This window comes from Neofelis nebulosa, chromosome 7 (assembly GCF_028018385.1).
Source record: "Neofelis nebulosa isolate mNeoNeb1 chromosome 7, mNeoNeb1.pri, whole genome shotgun sequence".
Lineage (NCBI taxonomy): Eukaryota > Metazoa > Chordata > Mammalia > Carnivora > Felidae > Neofelis > Neofelis nebulosa.
In genome coordinates, this window is record NC_080788.1 from 98975890 (window position 1) to 98996970 (window position 21081).

General features: G+C 35.4%; 1 protein-coding gene across 4 annotated transcripts in view; it reads right to left on the bottom strand.

Moving 5' to 3' along the window:
* The window catches only part of SOS2 (SOS Ras/Rho guanine nucleotide exchange factor 2), a 92211-nt gene that overhangs the window by 60409 nt on the left and 10721 nt on the right, over positions 1–21081 (bottom strand). For all 4 annotated transcript variants that reach the window (XM_058738979.1, XM_058738980.1, XM_058738978.1 and 1 more), the window contains exons 2-4: positions 5780–5905; positions 2789–2920; positions 1731–1895 (exon numbers count right to left, since the gene is read on the bottom strand). In XM_058738979.1, the coding sequence (XP_058594962.1) occupies positions 1731–1895; positions 2789–2920; positions 5780–5905 (423 nt within the window). The remainder of the gene's footprint in view (positions 1–1730; positions 1896–2788; positions 2921–5779; positions 5906–21081) is intronic.

Sequence of the window (21081 nt, forward strand, 5' to 3'; positions counted from 1 at the left end):
TAAAGAGAAAATTTCAGAAAAAACTAAAGTAAGAGACATTTTAAACAATAACTAGAGTAATCCTCAAAAGTACCAAGGTCACAAAAGTTAAAGAAGAATGAGGAATTATTCCAGACTGAAGGATACATGACTGATTCTGGACTGGATCATTTTGTTATAAAGGACACCAATGGGACAACTGGCAAAACCTAAATGGGGTCTGCAAATTAGATAGTATAATGTATCAAAATTAATTTCCTGGATTTTGATTGCCAGACTGTGGTTATGCAGAAGAATGTTTTCATTTGTAGGGCACACTAAACTACGTTGGCAACTTACTCTCAAGTGGTTCAGGGCACAGGGAAGTACTTGTAACTTATCTAAAAGTCTGAGATAGAAAAGTAAAAAACAGGCTGCAATCATAATTTTAGAAGTCAAAATAGAAATATCAAGGAATTTCTACTATTAAATTCAAGTGAAAAATCATTTTTGAGACTATCTCAGAGTACAGTAGATCTCAACCATAACTGTAAATCAGAATCACCTGGGATGCTTTCAAGCTATTTCCAGGCTTAGAGTCCTAACCCAGGCCAAGAAAATCAGAACCTCTTGGGAGTAAGATACAGTCATCAGAATCTTTGAAGGCTTTCTTGTAATTCTGATGTACAAAGGAGAGAAATACAGGCATGTGCCAAGTCGTAGGGGTCATTTACCCTTAATGGTCTAATTTAGGCATCTTCTCAATGAAGTGTTCCTGGTCTACCCCATGCCAGAGTTCAACACTTTCTATACTGCACCTTTGACTTCTAATAGTTTTAATCACACTGTGCTGCAATTTTTTTTTTTTATATTTTTATTTCCCACTAAAATAAACTCCTTCTAACACAAGGGACTGCTGTCTTATTCAGTATTTTATCATCACTTGGGACAGTGACTGGCATATAACAGATACTCAAAAATTTTCATTTAAAATGTAAAAAAAAGATGGGGCGCCTGGGTGGCTCAGTCGGTTAAGCGGCCGACTTCAGCTCAGGTCACGATCTCACGGCCCGCCCGTGAGTTCGAGCCCCGCGTTGGGCTCTGGGCTGATGGTTCAGAGCCTGGAGCCTGCTTCCGATTCTGTGTGTGTCTCCCTCTCTCTCTGCCCCTCCCCCGTTCATGCTCTGTCTCTCTCTGTCTCAAAAATAAATAAAACGTTAAAAAAAATTTTTTTTAATGTAAAAAAAGAAAAAGTAAAAAGGAGGAGAGAGGAAAATAAATAAGAGACTCAATTTCTTCCCCCAGTAGCTTACAGCCAGGAAGGAAAAAGGTAACTAACAAAAAAATTTATCAAAAGGAAGAAACATTAGTACTGAAGTCTTTTGCTCTCTACTTGTGCCCAAAAGTATGTTTTTCAAAATTACTTCTGTTTAAAAGTACCTGAATGCTCTGTGTAGATTCTCTTTATATTCTCTTTCTAAAAAGATAAAATTCAAACTATTTTTCCTAAACTGGTTTGAGGCTTTGGATGTTTTTTTCCTGTAGGTAAAAGACTCTTGCCGGGGGAGGGGGGGGGGGGGATTCCCATCCTGTCATATGCTGAAAACCTGGAAATATCATGTTTTATCTAAAAAGCTAGCATTTTTATGTATTCCAATACAAGGAATTACAAAAATTACTAATGTATAAAAAAGAGATAGAAGTGACATATAGTCACTATTATTCAAGTTAAGTTAAAAATACAAGTGTTAAAAATACCTTTTAACACTTACCTTATCTGCACACATTGACACTTTAATGTCCTGCTGGGATATTTCATAATGTCGGATATTAAAAACATAATTACCAGCCAACTTCAAAATATCAGCTGAGATATACTCTAGTACAGCCACAATATACAGGGATACATGATAGTCCACTTTGTACCCTAAAACCTCCTGTGGAAAAAATAAACAATTTAATTCCAAAAAATGGGACTACCAAGTATCAGTTAAACACTTAAAAAAATTATCCAATATTTTTGCTTATAAAGAACTTTCTATAGACCAAATGTCTAAACTTACAGATATCAAAGGACATAGAATGAGCCATAGGTCCCAGTGTCAGAAGTTTTTTTTTTTTTTTTTTTTTAAAGAGACATCTAATCTAACAAATCTGCCTTTAGTATCAAGTAAGAAGAGATTATTGATTCCAATATAGAAATCTTGGTCAGGACTTCATGGAAAACCTCTTAAATTAATACATTACCCAAACCCATTGGACAAGTATCTACTATTTTCAAGGACCTGTAACCAATATTTCCAAATGCCAGTGGTTTTTATTCAGGGGAAGATGTGTGCATGTGAGGGGGAGTAGTTAGGGGCTCTCAAAATTGCTACCCAGGGGCATTCAAATCCATATACACCAAGTATTTTCTATTGACTAAATAATATTCCCTAGTCTACTTTTTCCAATGTATGTATCTGTGATATATTTGAAAACAGTTCTGAACTCACCATAGCTTTTGACAATATATATTTTCTTAATCAACAAAAGGTTGAGAGTCAGTCAGGGGTAGTACTCATCAGAAGATGACACAAAGATGCATTATTGCTTATCATTAACTTTTAATATTATTTGAAAGGCAATATGATTTTATTAGAGTGTGTTTATTTTTATTTGTACACACATTAAGAAATATATATATATACATATGTATATGTACAAGTATACACACATACACATTAACAGACTAATATAGGCCGTGCTATATAAATACTAAATAAATACACCAATACTTTATAAAGTGCTATTTGTTATAAAGAACTCCCCCAATGTTTGTTTTTACTACCTTCAATGAAGGATGGATTTTGTCCACAGGCAGTAAGAGAGGATTTCTTCGTTTTCGTTTTTCTATGGCAGATTGTGCATCAGCAATAGCCCACTTGTCAATTGGATGAGGAAAGGTCTTCTGAACACGTTCCTATTAATATCATAGCAGTACTATTGTTAATTGAAGTGTTCATAACTAGAATATTCATGCAAAACTAAATTTTATTGTCATCTTTAATGCTAGCAGATAACAGTGCCACAACATGTTTTGATTCCTGTAAGAACTACTTTTTTAAAAGGATCAACAAGACTTTCAAAATTTTTCCTACATAATTCCCATGAATAAAGATAAAGTGAATTTTAAACAGAAAGCTTTAAGTATAAGCATAATTAAAATGGAACTGGAACTAGAAGAAAGCAGTAACATTAGGAGAGATTAAAGCCAGCATGAAATACTCATCAGTGATTTTACCATAAGGCTCCTAGGATTAAAACTATTTACCTGGCAGAAGTTGTTAACTCATTATTAATAATTATTATGCAGTCACTTTCCCTTTGCTAACCTTAGAGCTTTAATATAAAGAATTTTAAAAATAAGAGATGTCGGGGCGCCTGGGTGGCGCAGTCGGTTAAGCGTCCGACTTCAGCCAGGTCACGATCTCGCGGTCCGTGAGTTCGAGCCCCGCGTCAGGCTCTGGGCTGATGGCCCGGAGCCTGGAGCCTGTTTCCGATTCTGTGTCTCCCTCTCTCTGCCCCTCCCCCGTTCATGCTCTGTCTCTCTCTGTCCCAAAAATAAAATAAAAAACGTTGAAAAAAAAAAAAATTTAAAAATAAAAGATGTCATGTACCTGTTAGAGGATCAAGTAGGTGACAAAGCTCAGAATGTCTTAAGGAAATACATCTCTTGGCAAAAATAATCTAAGTCTTATAGGTTACTATTATGGCTCAACTAATCAAAATTTAACCAGTGGTTAGCATGAATAATGAGAACTAATGATAACTGAATCAAACTCCAATTTTTAGGACTTCCTATTTTAAAAATTATACTCTCATATTTCAGCATATTTAGCTATTGAGAAGTTTGCTTTTTTTTATACTTAATGTCTAATTCTTAGAGCTGAGACTAGGGAACAAATACTCTAATTCCAAGAGTCCCTGAAAATATTAATAGCTCAATTACTCCAAATTAAGATTTTCCTTCATACTGGAAGTTGTTGCCTTATTACAGAAACAATATTCAAAAGAAAGGATGTAAACAGTATAGTAAAAAAGTTAATTTTTGAAAGCTGTGCTGACAGGTATTTCTAAAAATCTAAAAATACTCCCATGTAACTGAGCCAATACAAATATTTTAGCACTAATTTACACATCTTTTAGAAGTGTGTCTGTGTATTAATCAAACAGTAAATATCCAAAAGATTTTTATTAGTCCTTTATTGAAGCAGTATTTATATGCAGTAAAATGCACAGATCTTAAGTGTACAATTCAACACATTTTGAAAAATGGTTACACCTGTGTAACCATCACCCTAATAAAGATTCTAACATCTCACTCCCCACCCCTCATAGGCACATCCTGACTTCTATCACCATTAATTCTGGCGTTTCTGAACTTCACAGAAACGTATCCTACTATATGTACTCTCTGAGGCCTGGCTTTTTTGTTGTATATAATATCTTTGAATTATAGATACGTTATTGTACATTATCAATAGCCCATTCTTTCATTTTATTAGTGAGTAGTATTCCATCTTATGAATCAACCACAATCTGTTTATTCATCTTCTTGTGATGGAAATTTGAGTTGTTTCCAATTTTTGGCTATTATGAATAAAACTGCTTGGATATTCATGTATAAGTTTCTTTGTGAACATGTATTTTCATTTCTCTAGATTCAACACTCAGGAGTAAAACTGTTGGGGCACAGGCTAGATATACTGTATATTTAACTTTATAAGAAACTTTGTAAGAAAAAATAAACATTAAACTTTATAAGAAACTTTTCTAAGTGGTTATACTGTTTTATATTCCTATAGCAATGTGCTGAGAATTCCAGTTAGGCTACATCTCATTTGGTGTTATTAGTCTTTAATTTTATCCCTTGAAAGAGGTGTGAAATGGTATCTCATTGTGGTTTTAATTTCTATTTCCCTGTGATTTAAGAGCTTGAGCACCTTTTTCATGTGCTTATTGGCCATTAGCATATCTTCTTTTTATGAAGTGTCTGTTCAAGACTTTTACCCATCTGGGGAAGGAGGGGGTCTTTTTATTATTGATTTGTAGGAGTAAACATCTTCTAGATACAAGTCATTTGTAAGGAATATATATCGCAAACATTTTCTCCTGGTTGTGACTCACACCTTTTTCATTTTCTCGATAATTTTATTCTTTAATACTTAACTGTGTTTTGAGTCCTCTGTAAAAAAAAAAAAAAATTGCTTAACGCCAGGTTAAACAAACATTCTCCTGCATTCTCTTCTAAAACTTTATAGTTTCAGCTTTATGTTCAACACTATGATCTGTCGTGGGGTGCCTGGGTGGCTCAGTCGGTTAAGTGTCTGACTTCAGCTCACAATTCATGGGTTCGAGCCCCGCCACAGACTCTGTGCTGACAGCTCAGGGCCTGGAGCCTGCTTCAGATTCTGTGTCTCCCTCTCTCTCTCTGCCCCTCCCCCACTCATGTTCTGTCTCTGTCTCTCAGAAATAAATAAACATTGAAAAAAATTACAAAAAAAAGACTATGATCTGTCTTGAATTAATTTTTAAGTGAAATAGGTTTCAAGGGTTTTTTCCCCATAAATTTATTCAGTAGTTTTAGCACTCTTTTTTGCTGAAAAACTTTCCTTCCCCACTGATTTGCCTTGATATCTTTGTTGAAAATGAACTTAGCACACACCTATCATACATGATTTCAATGGTTTTAGTTTCCACAATAATTCAGAATGATATAGATTTAAAAATTCATTTGTACAATGGTTCAGTGACTTTGAAATATCAAAATAGTTTTTACCTCCACATCTTGAACAGTCCTTGGCTGAGCCATGCATAATTTATTAAGCAGCTGAAAAATCAGCTCTTCAATATAATAGAGAGACTCTTCATTAGCTGAGAGATTGGGATGTACTTGCTCCTGAACCTTTAAAAAAAAAAGTTCTTAGTTAAAGTACAGGCCAAATTATTAATGACAAACACCAGAGAATCTTCTTTATAATTAATATTTTACTAGACTAGTCATTCAAATACAGACATAAAACACAAAAAGTGGGAAGAAAAACTCACCTCTATTTGTTACTCTCTATAAACTTTTCTGAACGTATAGAGTAGGGTTCCTTAAGCTTTTTTATACTCTATGAAAATCTATTGAAAGCCACTGGCCCCTCTCTACTCCTTACTGCCAAAAAAAGCATATACAGATAAAATATTCTATATAATTTCAGAGGAATAGTAGATACCCATACCCTTAAGGTAACTAATATATCTACTAGAAGTCTTTGAACACTAGGTCATGAATCCCAACAATGGAGATATCTCTGAAAAACCAGACTACTTTACAGAGCTGCTCTGTGAGGTAGGTGCTAGTCAGCTTTCTTCTAGCATGGCACAGACAAACCTCAAAGATATTCTGGTTTCAGTTCCAGACCACTACAATAAAATGAGTATCACAATAAAACAAGTCAAATAAATTTTCTGGTTTCCTAATGCATATGAACGTTATATTTACACTATACTGTAGTCCAGTAAGTGTAATAGCACTATGTGTAAGGAACAATGTATATACTTTAATTTTAAAATATTGCTAAAAAATGCTAATTATCATCTAAGCTTCCAACAAGTCATCATCACTGATCACCATAATAATAAAGTATGAAATATTGCAAAAATTACCAAAATGTGACACAGAGACATGATGTAAGCAAATATTGTTAGAAAAATGGCACCAGTAGACTTGGTTCCACACAGGGTTGTCACAAACTTTTAATTTATAAAAAATACACTATTTGCAAAGCCCAATAAAGCCAAGCACAAAAGAAGGTGTGCCCGTATACATTCTTTATTGCTGCTATATAGCTGTGGTGAGCCTTTTTGGTTGTTAATTTTTAATTAGAACCTAGTAAACTATCCTAAAAAAGAATCCAATAGAACTGGATACGAAGAATAAGGCAAAAAATGGTGTTTAGCACATGGTAGGCGTCATGTAAATATTTGTTTAAAGAACAGTTGAGAGAAAGGGGTGCCTGGATGGCTCAGTTGATTAAGCATACAGCTTTGGCTCAGGTCATGATCTCACGGTTTGTAAGTTCGAGCCCCGTGTCGAGCTCTATGCTGACAGCTCAGAGTCTGAAGCCTGCTTTAGATTCTGTGTCTCCCTCTCTGTACCTCCCTTGCTCATGTTCTTTCTCTCAAAAATAAGAAAAATAAAAAAAACATAAAAAAAAGAATAGTTGAGGGAAATAAGTATTGCTCTTTTTATACCATATTAGAAGATATCAATGCCACTGACATAAAAATAGAAAATGTAAGTAGTCTAAGATCTACTTTTACAAAAACAAAAAATTGAAAAAATAACTCACAGATTTTAATATGGAATATTTTTAATCATCCAGTTCAAAATAGCTTCTAATTTCCATTATGGTTTTCCCCTTTGACTTTTAGAATTTAGAAGTTTATTTCTTAATTTTTAAACTTACAGTATTTTTTTAAGTTCTTTTTTTTAATTCAAATAACTTTTATTTTTTATTTTTTTAATATATGAAATTTATTGTCAAATTGGTTTCCATACAACACCCAGTGCTCATCCCAAAAGGTGCCCTCCTCAATACCCATCACCCACCCTCCCCTCCCTCCCACCCCCCATCAACCCTCAGTTTGTTCTCAGTTTTTAACAGTCTCTTATGCTTTGGCTCTCTCCCACTCTAACCTCTTTTTTTTTTTTTTCCTTCCCCTCCCCCATGGGTTTCTGTTAAGTTTCTCAGGATCCACATAAGAGTGAAACCATATGGTATCTGTCTTTCTCTGTATGGCTTATTTCACTTAGCATCACACTCTCCAGTTCCATCCACATTGCTACAAAAGGCCATATTTCATTCTTTCTCATTGCCACGTAGTATTCCATTGTGTATATAAACCACAATTTCTTTATCCATTCATCAGTTGATGGACATTTAGGCTCTTTCCATAATTTGGCTATTGTTGAGAGTGCTGCTATAAACATTGGGGTACAAGTGCCCCTATGCATCAGTACTCCTGTATCCCTTGGGTCAATTCCTAGCAGTGCTATTGCTGGGTCATAGGGTAGGTCTATTTTTAATTTTCTGAGGAACCTCCACACTGCTTTCCAGAGCGGCTGCACCAATTTGCATTCCCACCAACAGTGCAAGAGGGTTCCCGTTTCTCCACATCCTCTCCAGCATCTATAGTCTCCTGATTTCTTCATTTTGGCCACTCTGACTGGCGTGAGGTGATATCTGAGTGTGGTTTTGATTTGTATTTCCCTGATAAGGAGCGACATTGAACATCTTTTCATGTGCCTGTTGGCCATCCGGATGTCTTCTTTAGAGAAGTGTCTATTCATGTTTTCTGCCCATTTCTTCACTGGGTTATTTGTTTTTCGGGTGTGGAGTTTGGTGAGCTCTTTATAGATGTTGGATACTAGCCCTTTGTCCAACATGTCATTTGCAAATATCTTTTCCCATTCTGTTGGTTGCCTTTTAGTTTTGTTGGTTGTTTCCTTTGCAGTGTAGAAGCTTTTTATCTTCGTAAGGTCCCAGTAATTCACTTTTGCTTTTAATTCCCTTGCCTTTGGGGATGTGTCGAGTAAGAGATTGCTACGGCTGAGGTCAGAGAGGTCTTTTCCTGCTTTCTCCTCTAAGGTTTTGATGGTTTCCTGTCTCACATTCAGGTCCTTTATCCATTTTGAGTTTATTTTTGTGAATGGTGTGAGAAAGTGGTCTAGTTTCAACCTTCTGCATGTTGCTGTCCAGTTCTCCCAGCACCATTTGTTAAAGAGACTGTCTTTTTTCCATTGGATGTTCTTTCCTGCTTTGTCAAAGATGAGTTGGCCATACGTTTGTGGGTCTAGTTCTGGGGTTTCTATTCTATTCCATTGGTCTATGTGTCTGTTTTTGTGCCATAAGTTCTCTTTTTTATTGATTTCTAGAATAATCACACTGTAGTCAGAAAACATACTTTCCAGGAGTTCAATTTTTTGAAATTTGTTGAGACTTGCTTTTATAGCTCATTATATGGGCCTAGATGGCTTCACTGACAAACTTATTAAACATTTAAGGAAGAAGATAGAAAAAAGAACAAGAGACTTCCCAACTTACTTTGAGACTACCTTGATATAAAAATTTTAAAAAGATGAAAATTATAAGCCATGTTTACTCATAAGCCTAGAAATAAAAGCCTAAATAAAATATCAACTAAATTCCATAATATATATAAAAAATATACGTGACCAACCAAATGAGTTTATCCCAGCAATGTAAAGTTGGTTTAAAGTTGTAAAATCAAGCAATTTACCATCCTAACAGATTAAAAAAGAAAATATGATAATATCAATAAATGTACAAAGAGCATCTAAAAAACTCAACATTCATTCATAATAAATTTTCTAGTGAAATTGGGGCGCCTGGGTGGCTCAGTCAGTTTAATGTCCAGCTCTTGATTTTGGCTCAGGTCATGGTTTTGCAGTTCATAGATCAAGTCTTTCATCGGGCTCTGCACTGATAGTGTGGAGCCTGCTTGGGATTTTCTCTCTCTCTCTCTCTCTCTCTCTCTCTCTCTCTGCCCCTACCCTGCTTGTGTTCTTTTCTCAAAATACATAAATAAACATTTTTTAAAAAGTCTCTAGTGAAGTTAATTTAGTAAACGGATAACTACAAAAAAAAACCTAGAATAAACATCATAGTCAACATGGTGAAATACTGAAAGCTTTCTGTTTGAGATCAAGAAAAAGGCAGGGACAATTGGTACATCATTTCTATTCCACATTGTACTGGAGGTCCTGGATAGTGCAGACCATCAAGAAAAAGAAATAAAAGTGTAGGAAAATAGATTTACAGATGATTTGATTGCTCATTGTGATAGCTAATTTTATGTGTCAAATAGCCTGGGCCACAGGATGCCCAAACATGTGGTTAAACATTACTTCTGAGTGTGTCTATGAGGGTTTCTGGGTAAAATTAACATCTGAATTGGTAGAAGTCTGAGTAAAGCAGACTGCCCTCCCTAATGTGAGTGGACCTGCCTGAATAAAAGGGTGAGTAAGAAAATTCCTTCTCTCTGCTTGTCTTTGAGTATTTTGGTCTTCTGCTTTTGAATTAGGACATGAACTACAACTTGAACTAGAACTATAACGCCAACTCTCATGGGTTCTCCAGCTTACTAACTGCTTATCTTGGATTCCTCTACATCTATTAGAGAGAGAGAGAGAGAGAGAGAGAGAGAGAGAGAGAGAGAGAGAGTGTGTGTGTGTGTGTTCCTGTTCCTTTGGAGACCCCAGACTAATACACCCATGAAGGAAAATCAAATATTGTATAAATACATTATTTTAATTTATAAAAAATAAAATTTTATTCCTGTGTAGCAGCAACAAAGTTGGAAAATAAAAATTTTCAATAATATAATTTACAATGAATAAAAATATGTATCATGTACCTTGGAAAATATCTTAACAAAAGAAGTACAGGATCCCTAAGGAAAAAACTATAGACTCTGAGAGGAATTAAAGATCCAAATACATGAAATGTAAAATCATGTTCGTGAATTATCAGACTTAATATTGTAAATGTATCAATTCTCAAAGTGATTTTATGGAGATAAAATCATAGTCAAAACCGAAAAGGTTGTTTGCTGAAACTGACAACATAATTTCAAAACTTATATGAAATGCAAAAGGCTAAGAAAACCAGCCACTTAATCAAAGAAGTGTAAGTACTTGCTCTAATCATTATTGGGATTTATTACAAAGCTACAGTAAGAATGTGATACTGTTATAATGACAAACAAACAAATGAATGGAACAGAATACAGAAGCAAGTCCACATATATATATGGACCCTTGATTTACAACAAAGGTAGTTCTACAGAGTATGAGGATGGGGTCATGGGAAGGTGAGGAAGCCCAGAAATAGTAAACAACTAGATACCTATATGGAGAAGAACGAAACTTAACTCCAGTTCACACTTTACACAAAAAACAATTCTAGTTGGATTTTTTTAGATTACACATAAAAACCTAATAAACTTCTGATAATATAAAACAAGATATTATCTTCATGACCTCAGGATAGGAAAGGATTTCACAAAAATTACTATCCATAAAGGAAAGGATTCATAAACATAACTATATTAAAATTTAAAACTTAACATTCATCAAAGTTAGCACTGGAGAAGAATAATGTAACACATAAAATAAAAGGGCTCATATCCAGAACACATAAATAACTCCTAGAAATTCAGTAGACGGGCACCTGGATGGCTTAGCTGGGTAAGCATCCGACTCTCGGTTTTGGCTCAGGTCATGATCTCAGGGTTTTGGGAGTTTGAGCCCCAAGTAGGGCTCTGTGCTGAAAGCAGGGAGCCTGCTTGGGATTCTCTCTCTCTCACCCTCTCTCTTTACCCCTCCCCTGCTCACGCTGTCTCTGTCTCTCTCAAAATAAATAAATAAACTTAAAAAAAAGAAAAAAAGAAATTCAGTAAGAAAAAAGTATAAAAATTCCAGTACAGGAGTGCCTGGCTGTCTGTTAGTAGAGCATATGACTCCTGACCCCAGGGTCATGGTTCAAACCCCATGTTAGGCATGGAGTCTACTTACAAAAAAAAAAAAAATAGAAAAAACAGGCAAAAAAAATCAGCACTTCATAATAGAAGAAATTCAAATGACCAGTAAGAGCTTTGGCTCTTTAGTAATCAGAGAAATGCAAATTAAACCACAATGAAAACTATTACCCACTCACATCAAACTGCAAAACTAAAATGTCTGAGAATACCAGTAATCATGTAGAACAATGGGAAAAAAAAAACAATGCGAACTTCAGACACTGCAAATGGAGTGCAAAATGCCTCAATCATTTTTTTTTTTTTGGTTCAATCACTTATGAAAACTTAGCCATTATCTACAAAAGTGCAAAATATGCAATACCCCGTAGTCAATAATACTGTAAAAACTGTGTATATTAACAGATGGTAACTAGACTTATTGTGGTGATCATTTCGTAAAGTATATATACCTGAAACTAATACTGTACATCAATTATACTCAATTAAAAAAATAAAAAATTAAGGACACCTGGTTGGCTCATTCAGTACAGCATATGACTCTTGATCTTGGGGTCATGAGTTTGAGTCCGGCATTTGGTGTAGAATTTACTTAAAAATAAAATCTTATATATGTAGATAAATAAATAAATAAAATGTTTAAAAGGATGTGCATACCTTATGTTTAAAGCTATGTAGACCAACATAGCAGACACTAGGCACCTGTGGCTACTGAGTACCTAAAATGTAGCTCCATTGAATTGAAATGGGCTTTAAGTATAGAATATATGCCAGATATCAAAGATATAGTATAAAAAAAGAAAGTCGAATATCTCAATGTTTTTACTGTTTATATGCTAAAATGATTAGATTTATTGGGTTAAATAAAATATATTATTAAAATCAATTTCATCTGTTTCTTCTTACTTTTTTAATACAACTATGAGAAAATTGAAAATTACATATGTTGTTTACATTATATTTCTATTGGACAGCACTGTTCTAGAGAAATTAGCACATGGGTTTACTAGAAGACATGTACAAGAAGGCTCATAAGCAGCATTACTAGTGATACCACCAAACTAGAAACTCAAATATCTAGGGGTGCCTGGGTGGCTCAGTCGGTTAAGCCTCCGACTTGGGCTCAGGTCATGATCTCAGGATTCGCGAGTTCGAGCCCTACGTCGGGCTCTGTGCTAACAGCTCAGAGCTTGGAGCCTGCTTCTCATTCTGTGTCTCCCTCTCTCTGCCCCTTCCCTGCTCATGCTCTGTCTCTCTCGGTCTCAAAACTAAACATTAAAAAAAAAAATTAAAAAAAAAAAGAAACTCAAATATCTATCTAAAGTGGAATAAATTATAGCATAGTCATACAATTGAATATAGGAGGAAACATGAGTAACTACAGCTATGGATATGTCTTCAAAATAATGTTGGCAGAAAGAAGCCAGATAAGGAGAATATATACCATGGAATTCCACCTCAAGATCAGACAAAATTAAACTATAATGTTTAGGGACACGTTTAAAAGGTAAAAATATAAAAGAAAAGGGCAGTGATTACCATAAAAGTGGTTACCTTCTGGAGAGTTCTATTGAGAAAAGTGCTAAATAAGTGTTCCTTAAATTGTATATTTATGTTTTATGCATTTTTTATTGTTTTACCACTTCACCATAAATAAGGTTTTAAAATGTTGGAGAATCATCTAGCAAACAGAAAATTAAGGGGTGAAATTACAAAAAAAGTAAGTCAAAAGGACCCTCCTAGTCACGAGCTAATAAATGAAATTAAAATGTCAAGGGTGCCTGGGTGGCTCAGTTGGTTAAACATCTGACTTAGGCTCAAGTCACAATCTCACAGTTTGTGAGTTGAAGCCCGGCGTCAGGCTCTGTGCTGACAGCTAGGAGCCTGGAGCCTGCTTCAGATTCTGTGTCTCCCCCTCTCTCTGCCCCTCCCCTCCTTATGCTCTGTCTCTGTCTCTCTCTCAAAAATAAATAAACATTTAAAAAAAAAAATATCAGAACCCTGGAGACAAAGAGAATATCCTACAAGCTGAGGGTGAAGGAAAGAAGCAGGTCCTATACAAAGTAGGTATTAGACTAGTTCCAGACTTCAACTGTAATAGTAGAAGCTAGAAGGCAATAATTTTCATCCTAGAATAATATCCTAATAAACTATCAATCAAATGTCATAGTAAAATGAAGACATGCTTAAGCATAACAAGGTCAAAAATTCTGTCTCCCATGCACACCTTCTCATTAAGCTTTTATAGTTTGTAACAGTAAAACAAGAGTATGAGTCAAGGAAGAGAAAAAATGGCATACAGGAAATGAAGGAACTAATACAGAACAAAGGCCAAAGGAGTAACCAGCATGAAGTGAAGGAAAAATGTGAGAGTTGTACAACAGGCATAAGGTCACCAGTCCAGACTGCAGATCAGAATACTCTGGGAGAAACTATCTCAAGAAGATGAAATCAAGGAGCACCTGGCTGACTCAGTCGAAGAACATGTGACTCTTGATCTCAGGGTTGTAAGTTCAAACCCCATGGTGGGTGTAGAGATTACTAAAATAAATAAAAACTTTTTAAAAAAGATGAAATTGATAAGGGTATCTGATGGATCTAAAACTCTTAAGAGGCTATTTAGACAACTGGTAGAGACTTTAATCTTGAATTAGAAAGTACATAGACAACTACGCAAATATGAAAACAAGACAATTATTAACTCCAGTAAAAGGTTAGGTAGAAAAGGAAAAGCAGTTTAACTATAAACAACATTTACAGTCATAATTATGTAAACTGTAAATACTGATCCAAACAAAACTAAGATATAACCATGGTGTGGGGTGAAACAGGAAATATGTTATGTATGGTAAGGTAGATGTGTATGGGGGAAGGAGGGAGACGTATATGTGTATTAAAGAATATTAAATCTTTATCTTCCATGGTAGGAAGTTAACAGATAATGGCCAAAACAGAAAAATCAAGAAACAGTAATTTTTTTCCTGAGAGATACAGAATACTGAAACAAATCACTTTGAAAAGTTAAAAGTAATTATCTCTGGAAAGCAGAAAATTTTGTGAATGGAGAAGAGATACTGCTATTTTTCTTACAAGTTATTTTTCTTGTAAGTTAGTTATCTTTTTCTTTGCAGGAATAATTTTGATAAAATATAAACTAACTTATAAAGAAATATAATCTGAACTGGGGAAGTAGGAAAAAAGAAGGATACATAAAACTAGAAATGATAAATACTACTTTTTCAAGAACTTTGGATAAGAAGAGTTTAAAGTAAGGCAGTTAGATATTTATACAGGACCACATCCAAAATGACAGGCTTTATAATATTTTTATAAATTCAAAATAGATTTCAGGGAAATATTTTCTCTTACATCATGCACTTCTTTAACATAACAAGAAGAAACTTAATTATATCTTACCATGTGTTTCTATTAGATCAATAGAATTAAAATTTTCCTTTTTTAATAAAAAATAAGGATTGGGGTGCCTGGGTGGCTCAGTTGGTTAAGCATCTGACTCTTGATTTTGGCTCAGGTCATGATCTCATGATTCATGAGTTCCAGCCCTGTGTCAGGCTCTGAGCTGACAGAGCCTGCTTGGCATTCTCTCCCTCCCTCTCTGCCCCTCCCCTATGCCCATTCTCTCCCTCTCTCTCTCTCTCTCAAAATAAATGCATAAACATTAAAAAAAAATAAGAATTTACACTGGAAGTTTAGCAATGGCATTCATAAGACTGTTTCTTATAACATCCTTCCATAAAAGCCAAGTGCCCTACTCAGTAAAAGTGTGCATGAGAATTAAAATAATGTCCAACTGGGATAGATTTTTTTTCCTGTGATTATGATTTTGGTAAATAACCTGCAAAGCAATTTTAACATTTAGCATCAAAATTTCTTATGCCAAACTTCTTAAAGTAAGTGCAAATACGAAAAGTCATAAAAATATATGATAAAATCCCACACATAAATACAAATAGGACATCAAAATGACAATAAAAGATAACCCTACTTTGCACTTCCACAGTGTTTACTATGTCAGCACCGTAAGAGACAGTAAAAATAAAATTACCACATCAGAACAAACTCACCTATCATATTTTCCTGAAAGACTAGTCAGAAAAAGAGCAATTAAAATAATTTTCAGTCCTTAACAGTAGATCAACAAGTCAGACCTGCATTTTAGTTACACCATTTTTTCAAATTGCCAGAAAGTATTTCCCTATACATACACTGTAAAAAGAATAGTCATGATTCTATATATAGATTCATGCACAAAAACACCAAACTTTAAATTTTTTCCTACTGAGATAAACACTATACAAACTTCAGAAATGTCATTTCCTAATTTGTATCTTTCAGTTCTGCATATTCACAATCAAATAAAAAACTCTGGCTAGTGCATTTATTTAATCAATTAACATTTGAGTTTTTGTACAATGTAGAAATAAATCCCTTTGGCCACACAGTATGACATTTATTGATGCCAAATTCTTCACTCCATTGCCAAGACTTTTGCAAGGATGCAAATATCTCAAACATCAATATTAAGAATACTGGAAGTTTAAGGGGCACCTGGGTGGCTCAGTCAGTTAAGCATCTGACTTTGGCTCAGGTCATGATCTCATGTTTTGTGAGTTCCAGCTCTGCATGGGGCTCTATGCTGATAGCTCAGAGCCTGAAGCCTGTTGGGATTCTGTGTCTCTCCATCACTCTCTGCCCCTCCCCCACTTGCTCATGTGCTCTTTCTCTCTCTCTCTCTCAAAGTAAATAAACATAAAAAAGAATACTGGAAGTTTTTGTTGTTGTTATAAAAGAGTTAAAATTCAATTTAGTGGCACCTGGGTGGTTCAGTTGGTTAAGCATCCGACTTCGGCTCAGGTCGTGATCTCGCAGTTCGTGGGTTCAAGCCCTGCGACCGCTCTTTGCTGACAGCTCAGAGCCTGGAGCCTACTTCCGATTCTGTGTCTCCCTCTCTCTCTGCCCCTCCCCTGCTCACGCTCTGTCTCTCTCTCTCTCAAAAATAAACATTAAAAAAAATTCAATTTAAAAAGGAAAAGCGAATTTCATTCTAAAAATATACACAAGGGGCGCCTGGGTGGCTCAGTCGGTTGAGCGTCCGACTTCGGCTCAGGTCATGATCTCACAGTCTGTGAGTTTGAGCCCCATGTCGAGCTCTGTGCTGATGGCTCAGAGCCTGGAGCCTGCTTCCGATTCTGTGTCTCCCTCTCTTCCTGCCCCTTCCCTGCTCATGCTCTGTCTCTCTCTGTCTCAAAAATAAATAAAAACATTAAGAAAAAAAAAATTAAAAAAAAATAAAAATATACGCAAAAGACTATAAAATATTGCTGACAGAAATTTTAAAAGACCTATGTAAATGAAAAGATAAACTTTATCAGCTGGAAGACTCAATATCATTAAGATGTCAATTCTTCTCAAATGATCTATCAATTCAACACAATCCCAATAAAAATTCTAGGTTTTTGCATAGTAATTGATACCCTGATTTTAAAATTCGTATGGAGGGGCGCCTGGGTGGCTCAGTTGGTTAAGCGTCCGACTTCGGCTCAGGTCATGATCTTGCGGTCCGTGAGTTCGAGCCCCGCGTCGGGCTCTGTGCTGACTGCTCAGAGCCTGGAGCCTGTTTCAGATTCTGTGTCTCCCTCTCTCTGACCCTCCCCTGTTCATGCTCTGTCTCTCCCTGTCTCAAAAATAAATAAATGTTAAAAAAAATAAAAAAATAAAAAAAATAAAATTCTTATGGAACTACAAAGGCCCAAGAATAACCAAAACAACTCTGAAAGAGAACAAAGTTGGAGGGCTAAAATTACCTCATTTCAAGAATTTTTATAAAGTTGTAACAATCAAAACAGTGTAGTATTGTTGTAAAGACAGGCAAAAAGGTCAATGGAACAGAATAAAGAATCCAGAAAGAAAGCCATAAATATACAGATGAATTAATTTTTTTTAAAAGATCTTATTTTTAAGTAATCTCTATATCCAATATGGGGCTCAAATTCACAACCCTGAGATTAAGAGTCACATACTCTACTGACCTAGCCAGCCAGGTGCTGAGTGATGAGTGATTTTTAATACAGGCATAAAGGAAAGGACAAAACTTATCAAACTGTACATTTTAAACATTTATTTCAATAAATGATAGCAGAACAACAGATATCCATATGGAAAAAAAAGTAACATACAAAACTATCTCATATGTAAAAATTAACTCAAATAGATCGTAGATCTAAATAGAAAACCTAGAACTATAAAACTTCTAGGAGAAAAAGTAGAAAATTTTTATAACTCTCAGTTAACTAAAGTTTTCATAAATATGACACCAGAGGCATCGTCCCTAAAAAAGCAAATGGGTAAACTGGACTTCATAATAATTTAAAACTTTTGCTCTTCAAAAGATAATATTAAGAAAATGAAAAGACAAGTTACAGACTGGAAGAAAATCTCTGTAGAGCATATATCTGATACAGGATTTGTATCAGACATATATAGAACTCTCAAAATGCAATAAAAAGCAAACAAATGGGCAAAATGGGCAAAAGATTTGATCAAACACTTCACCAAAGAAAACAATGGATGGCAAATAACATGAAAGATGTTCAACATCATTAATCACTAGGGAAATACAAATAAAAACCACAAGGAGATACCAAGACAGACCTATTACAGTGGCTAAAATTAAACACCAAATATTGGCAGGAGGAACTGGAACTCTCATACTTTGCTGGTGGGAATGTAAAACTGTAAGAGTTTGAATGGAAAAGTTTGATAGTTACTTAAAAAGTTAAACATATGTCTACTGTCTGATCCAGCCACCCTTTGGTAATTACTCAAGAAAAAAGGAAATATATGTTCATATAAAGACTTGTACACAAATATTCATAGCAGTTTTATTTGTAATAGCCAAGACTGGAAAACCAAATGTACACATATAGGTAACAAGATAAACAGTGGTATACACACAATGGAATGCCACTGAGCAATAAAAAAGGAATGAACTATTAATATATGAAGCAAAATGGATGAATCTCAAGACAATTATTCTGAGTAAAAGAAGCCAGACAAAAAGAGTATATATTGTATGATTCCATTACTATAAAACTCTAGAAAATGCAATCTATAGTGATGGAAAGCAGAACAGTAACTGCTTGGGTACAAGAAATGGGGAGGGTTGGGAGGGAGAATTAATGAGAGTCAAGAGGAAATTATGGGGCTGAGGATATATTCAATATTTTTTGTGATGGCTTCACTGATATATACATACACAAAAACTTATCAAACTGCACACTTTAAATATATGCAGTTTATTATATGTCAATTATACTCCCAATAGTTTTAGAAAATAAAAATATAATATTTTAAGGTAGCATTTTCTTTAACTAGGGTATATAATGAAGAATTGAAACTGCAGCTGTACACTATCAAATCTTTAAGGTCAGAACCATTTCTTTTTTAAAAAATTTTTTTTTTCAACGTTTTTTATTTATTTTTGGGACAGAGAGAGACAGAGCATGAACGGGGGAGGGGCAGAGAGAGAGGGAGACACAGAATCGGAAACAGGCTCCAGGCTCCGAGCCATCAGCCCAGAGCCTGACGCGGGGCTCGAACTCACGGACCGCGAGATCGTGACCTGGCTGAAGTCGGACGCTTAACCGACTGCGCCACCCAGGCGCCCCAGGTCAGAACCATTTCTTATGTTTTTGGTTTCCTCTTATTTCCCCACCCTTTTATTTCTAATATACAGGTAATCTAGTGCCACGCTTTGCCTAAGGAAAGCACTCAGTATATACCTGTTAAATAAATAAATTCACTGTAGCAAAGAGATTTCTTAGCCTCACTGAAATCTGGCCATCTGGCACTGGCGAAAATTGAGAACTCCATAAAATTAGTTTTTATTTCACTGGATATGCACTGGAGACTCAATTATCGCATATAACATTACAAATGAGATTTCCAATCTATGTTCCTCCGCTCTCACTATCAATATTCACTTCTCAGATTCAGTGCTCTTAGGTGCTTTCTTGAAGGGTTTTCTTTTCTTTTTTTTTTTTCTTTGAGAGAGAGAGAGAGAGAGAGAGAGAGCAAGAGAGAGAGGGAGCATGTGGCACCCATGAGCAGGGGAGAGGGAGATAGAGAGAGAGAATCTCAGACAGGCTCCACACTCAGCACAGAGCCCGACACGAGGTTTGATCCCATGACCCTGGATCACGACTTGAGCTGAAATCTTGAGGGGTTTTCAATGTAAGTTTTTTTTAAAATGGAGATAAGTACAGGACAAGAATCTTATTCTATTCAGCTTAATATTATGTGAGGGCTTACCATAAAATAATCAAAACATGTAGAGAAAACTATTGGTGGAAGCTAACATTTTGTCATTAAAATTTTCCTTAAATGGAATGCAATGGCATATGATCTGTCATGTGAATATTAAGTACATTCCCATACAGGCAGGCCATTAGCCTATAAAGCCAAGAAAGTGCAGGCTAGATCAATGGTTCCGCGATGTTTCAGGGACAAAGCATTTGGAAGTTACACTGCTCTTAGCAGAATATGAAATATTAAGTCACTTATATTTCATCATAGAGAGTAGGCGTAATATTAGTAAAAATGACTACAAAACTGAAAACTATAGGCACATGTTTGTAAGAAAAAACAAAAAGTGCCAAACTTTTTCCTGCAAAATCTCTGTATCTCTTGTTCATTTGTGTTACTATCTTTCACTACTCACTAGCAAGTAAACTGTAGCAGACACACCATAGGCTTAAGAAAAACTTAGGAGAGAAAAATAAAATTGAAAAAAATTAATATTGGCTTTTTTCCCCCTGTGAACTAGGAAAAGGTCACTATTCTCAATATGCTTTTATTCAAAGGATATTTACTCCTAGTGCCAAATACCCACTTCCTTCAGCATACTACCAAAACTTTTAGTATGTACTCTTTCTTAAAGAAGATCTGCCTGACAAGGTACCTGCACTCAAAGAGTAAACAGGCTCTCCTTTCCCACCTCTTCTCAGCTGCCCTCCCACTTTGCTGAAGAGGCAGATCTCTAACTTACTCTGAATGTCACTATGGTGTGTTGCCCTGGGGTGCAATAAAAAACTAATAACTAAATTCTAGGACACTAAACAAAGAGACAATTACAAATACTTTTCATTAAAGTACCCTGCTTCTTGGGATGCCTGGGTGGCTCAGTCAGTTAAGCGTCTGGCTTTGGTTCAGGTCATGATCTCGCGGCTTGTGAGTTTGAGCCCTGCATCAGGCTCTGTGCTGACAGCTTGGAGCCTGCAGCCTGCTTTGGATTCTGTGTCTCCCTCTCTTTCTGCCCCTCCCCCGCTCATTCTCTCCTTCTCTCTCTCTCTCTCTCTCTCTTTCTCTCTCTCTATCTCTCAAAAATAAATAAATAATTTAAAAAGTACCTTGCTTCTTCCATTTGCTAGCCTACTATCAAAAAACACAGCCTAAGGAGAAAAACTCTTGAAAACAAAGAAAAGAAAGCATCTTTAAGAAATATTAAAAGGC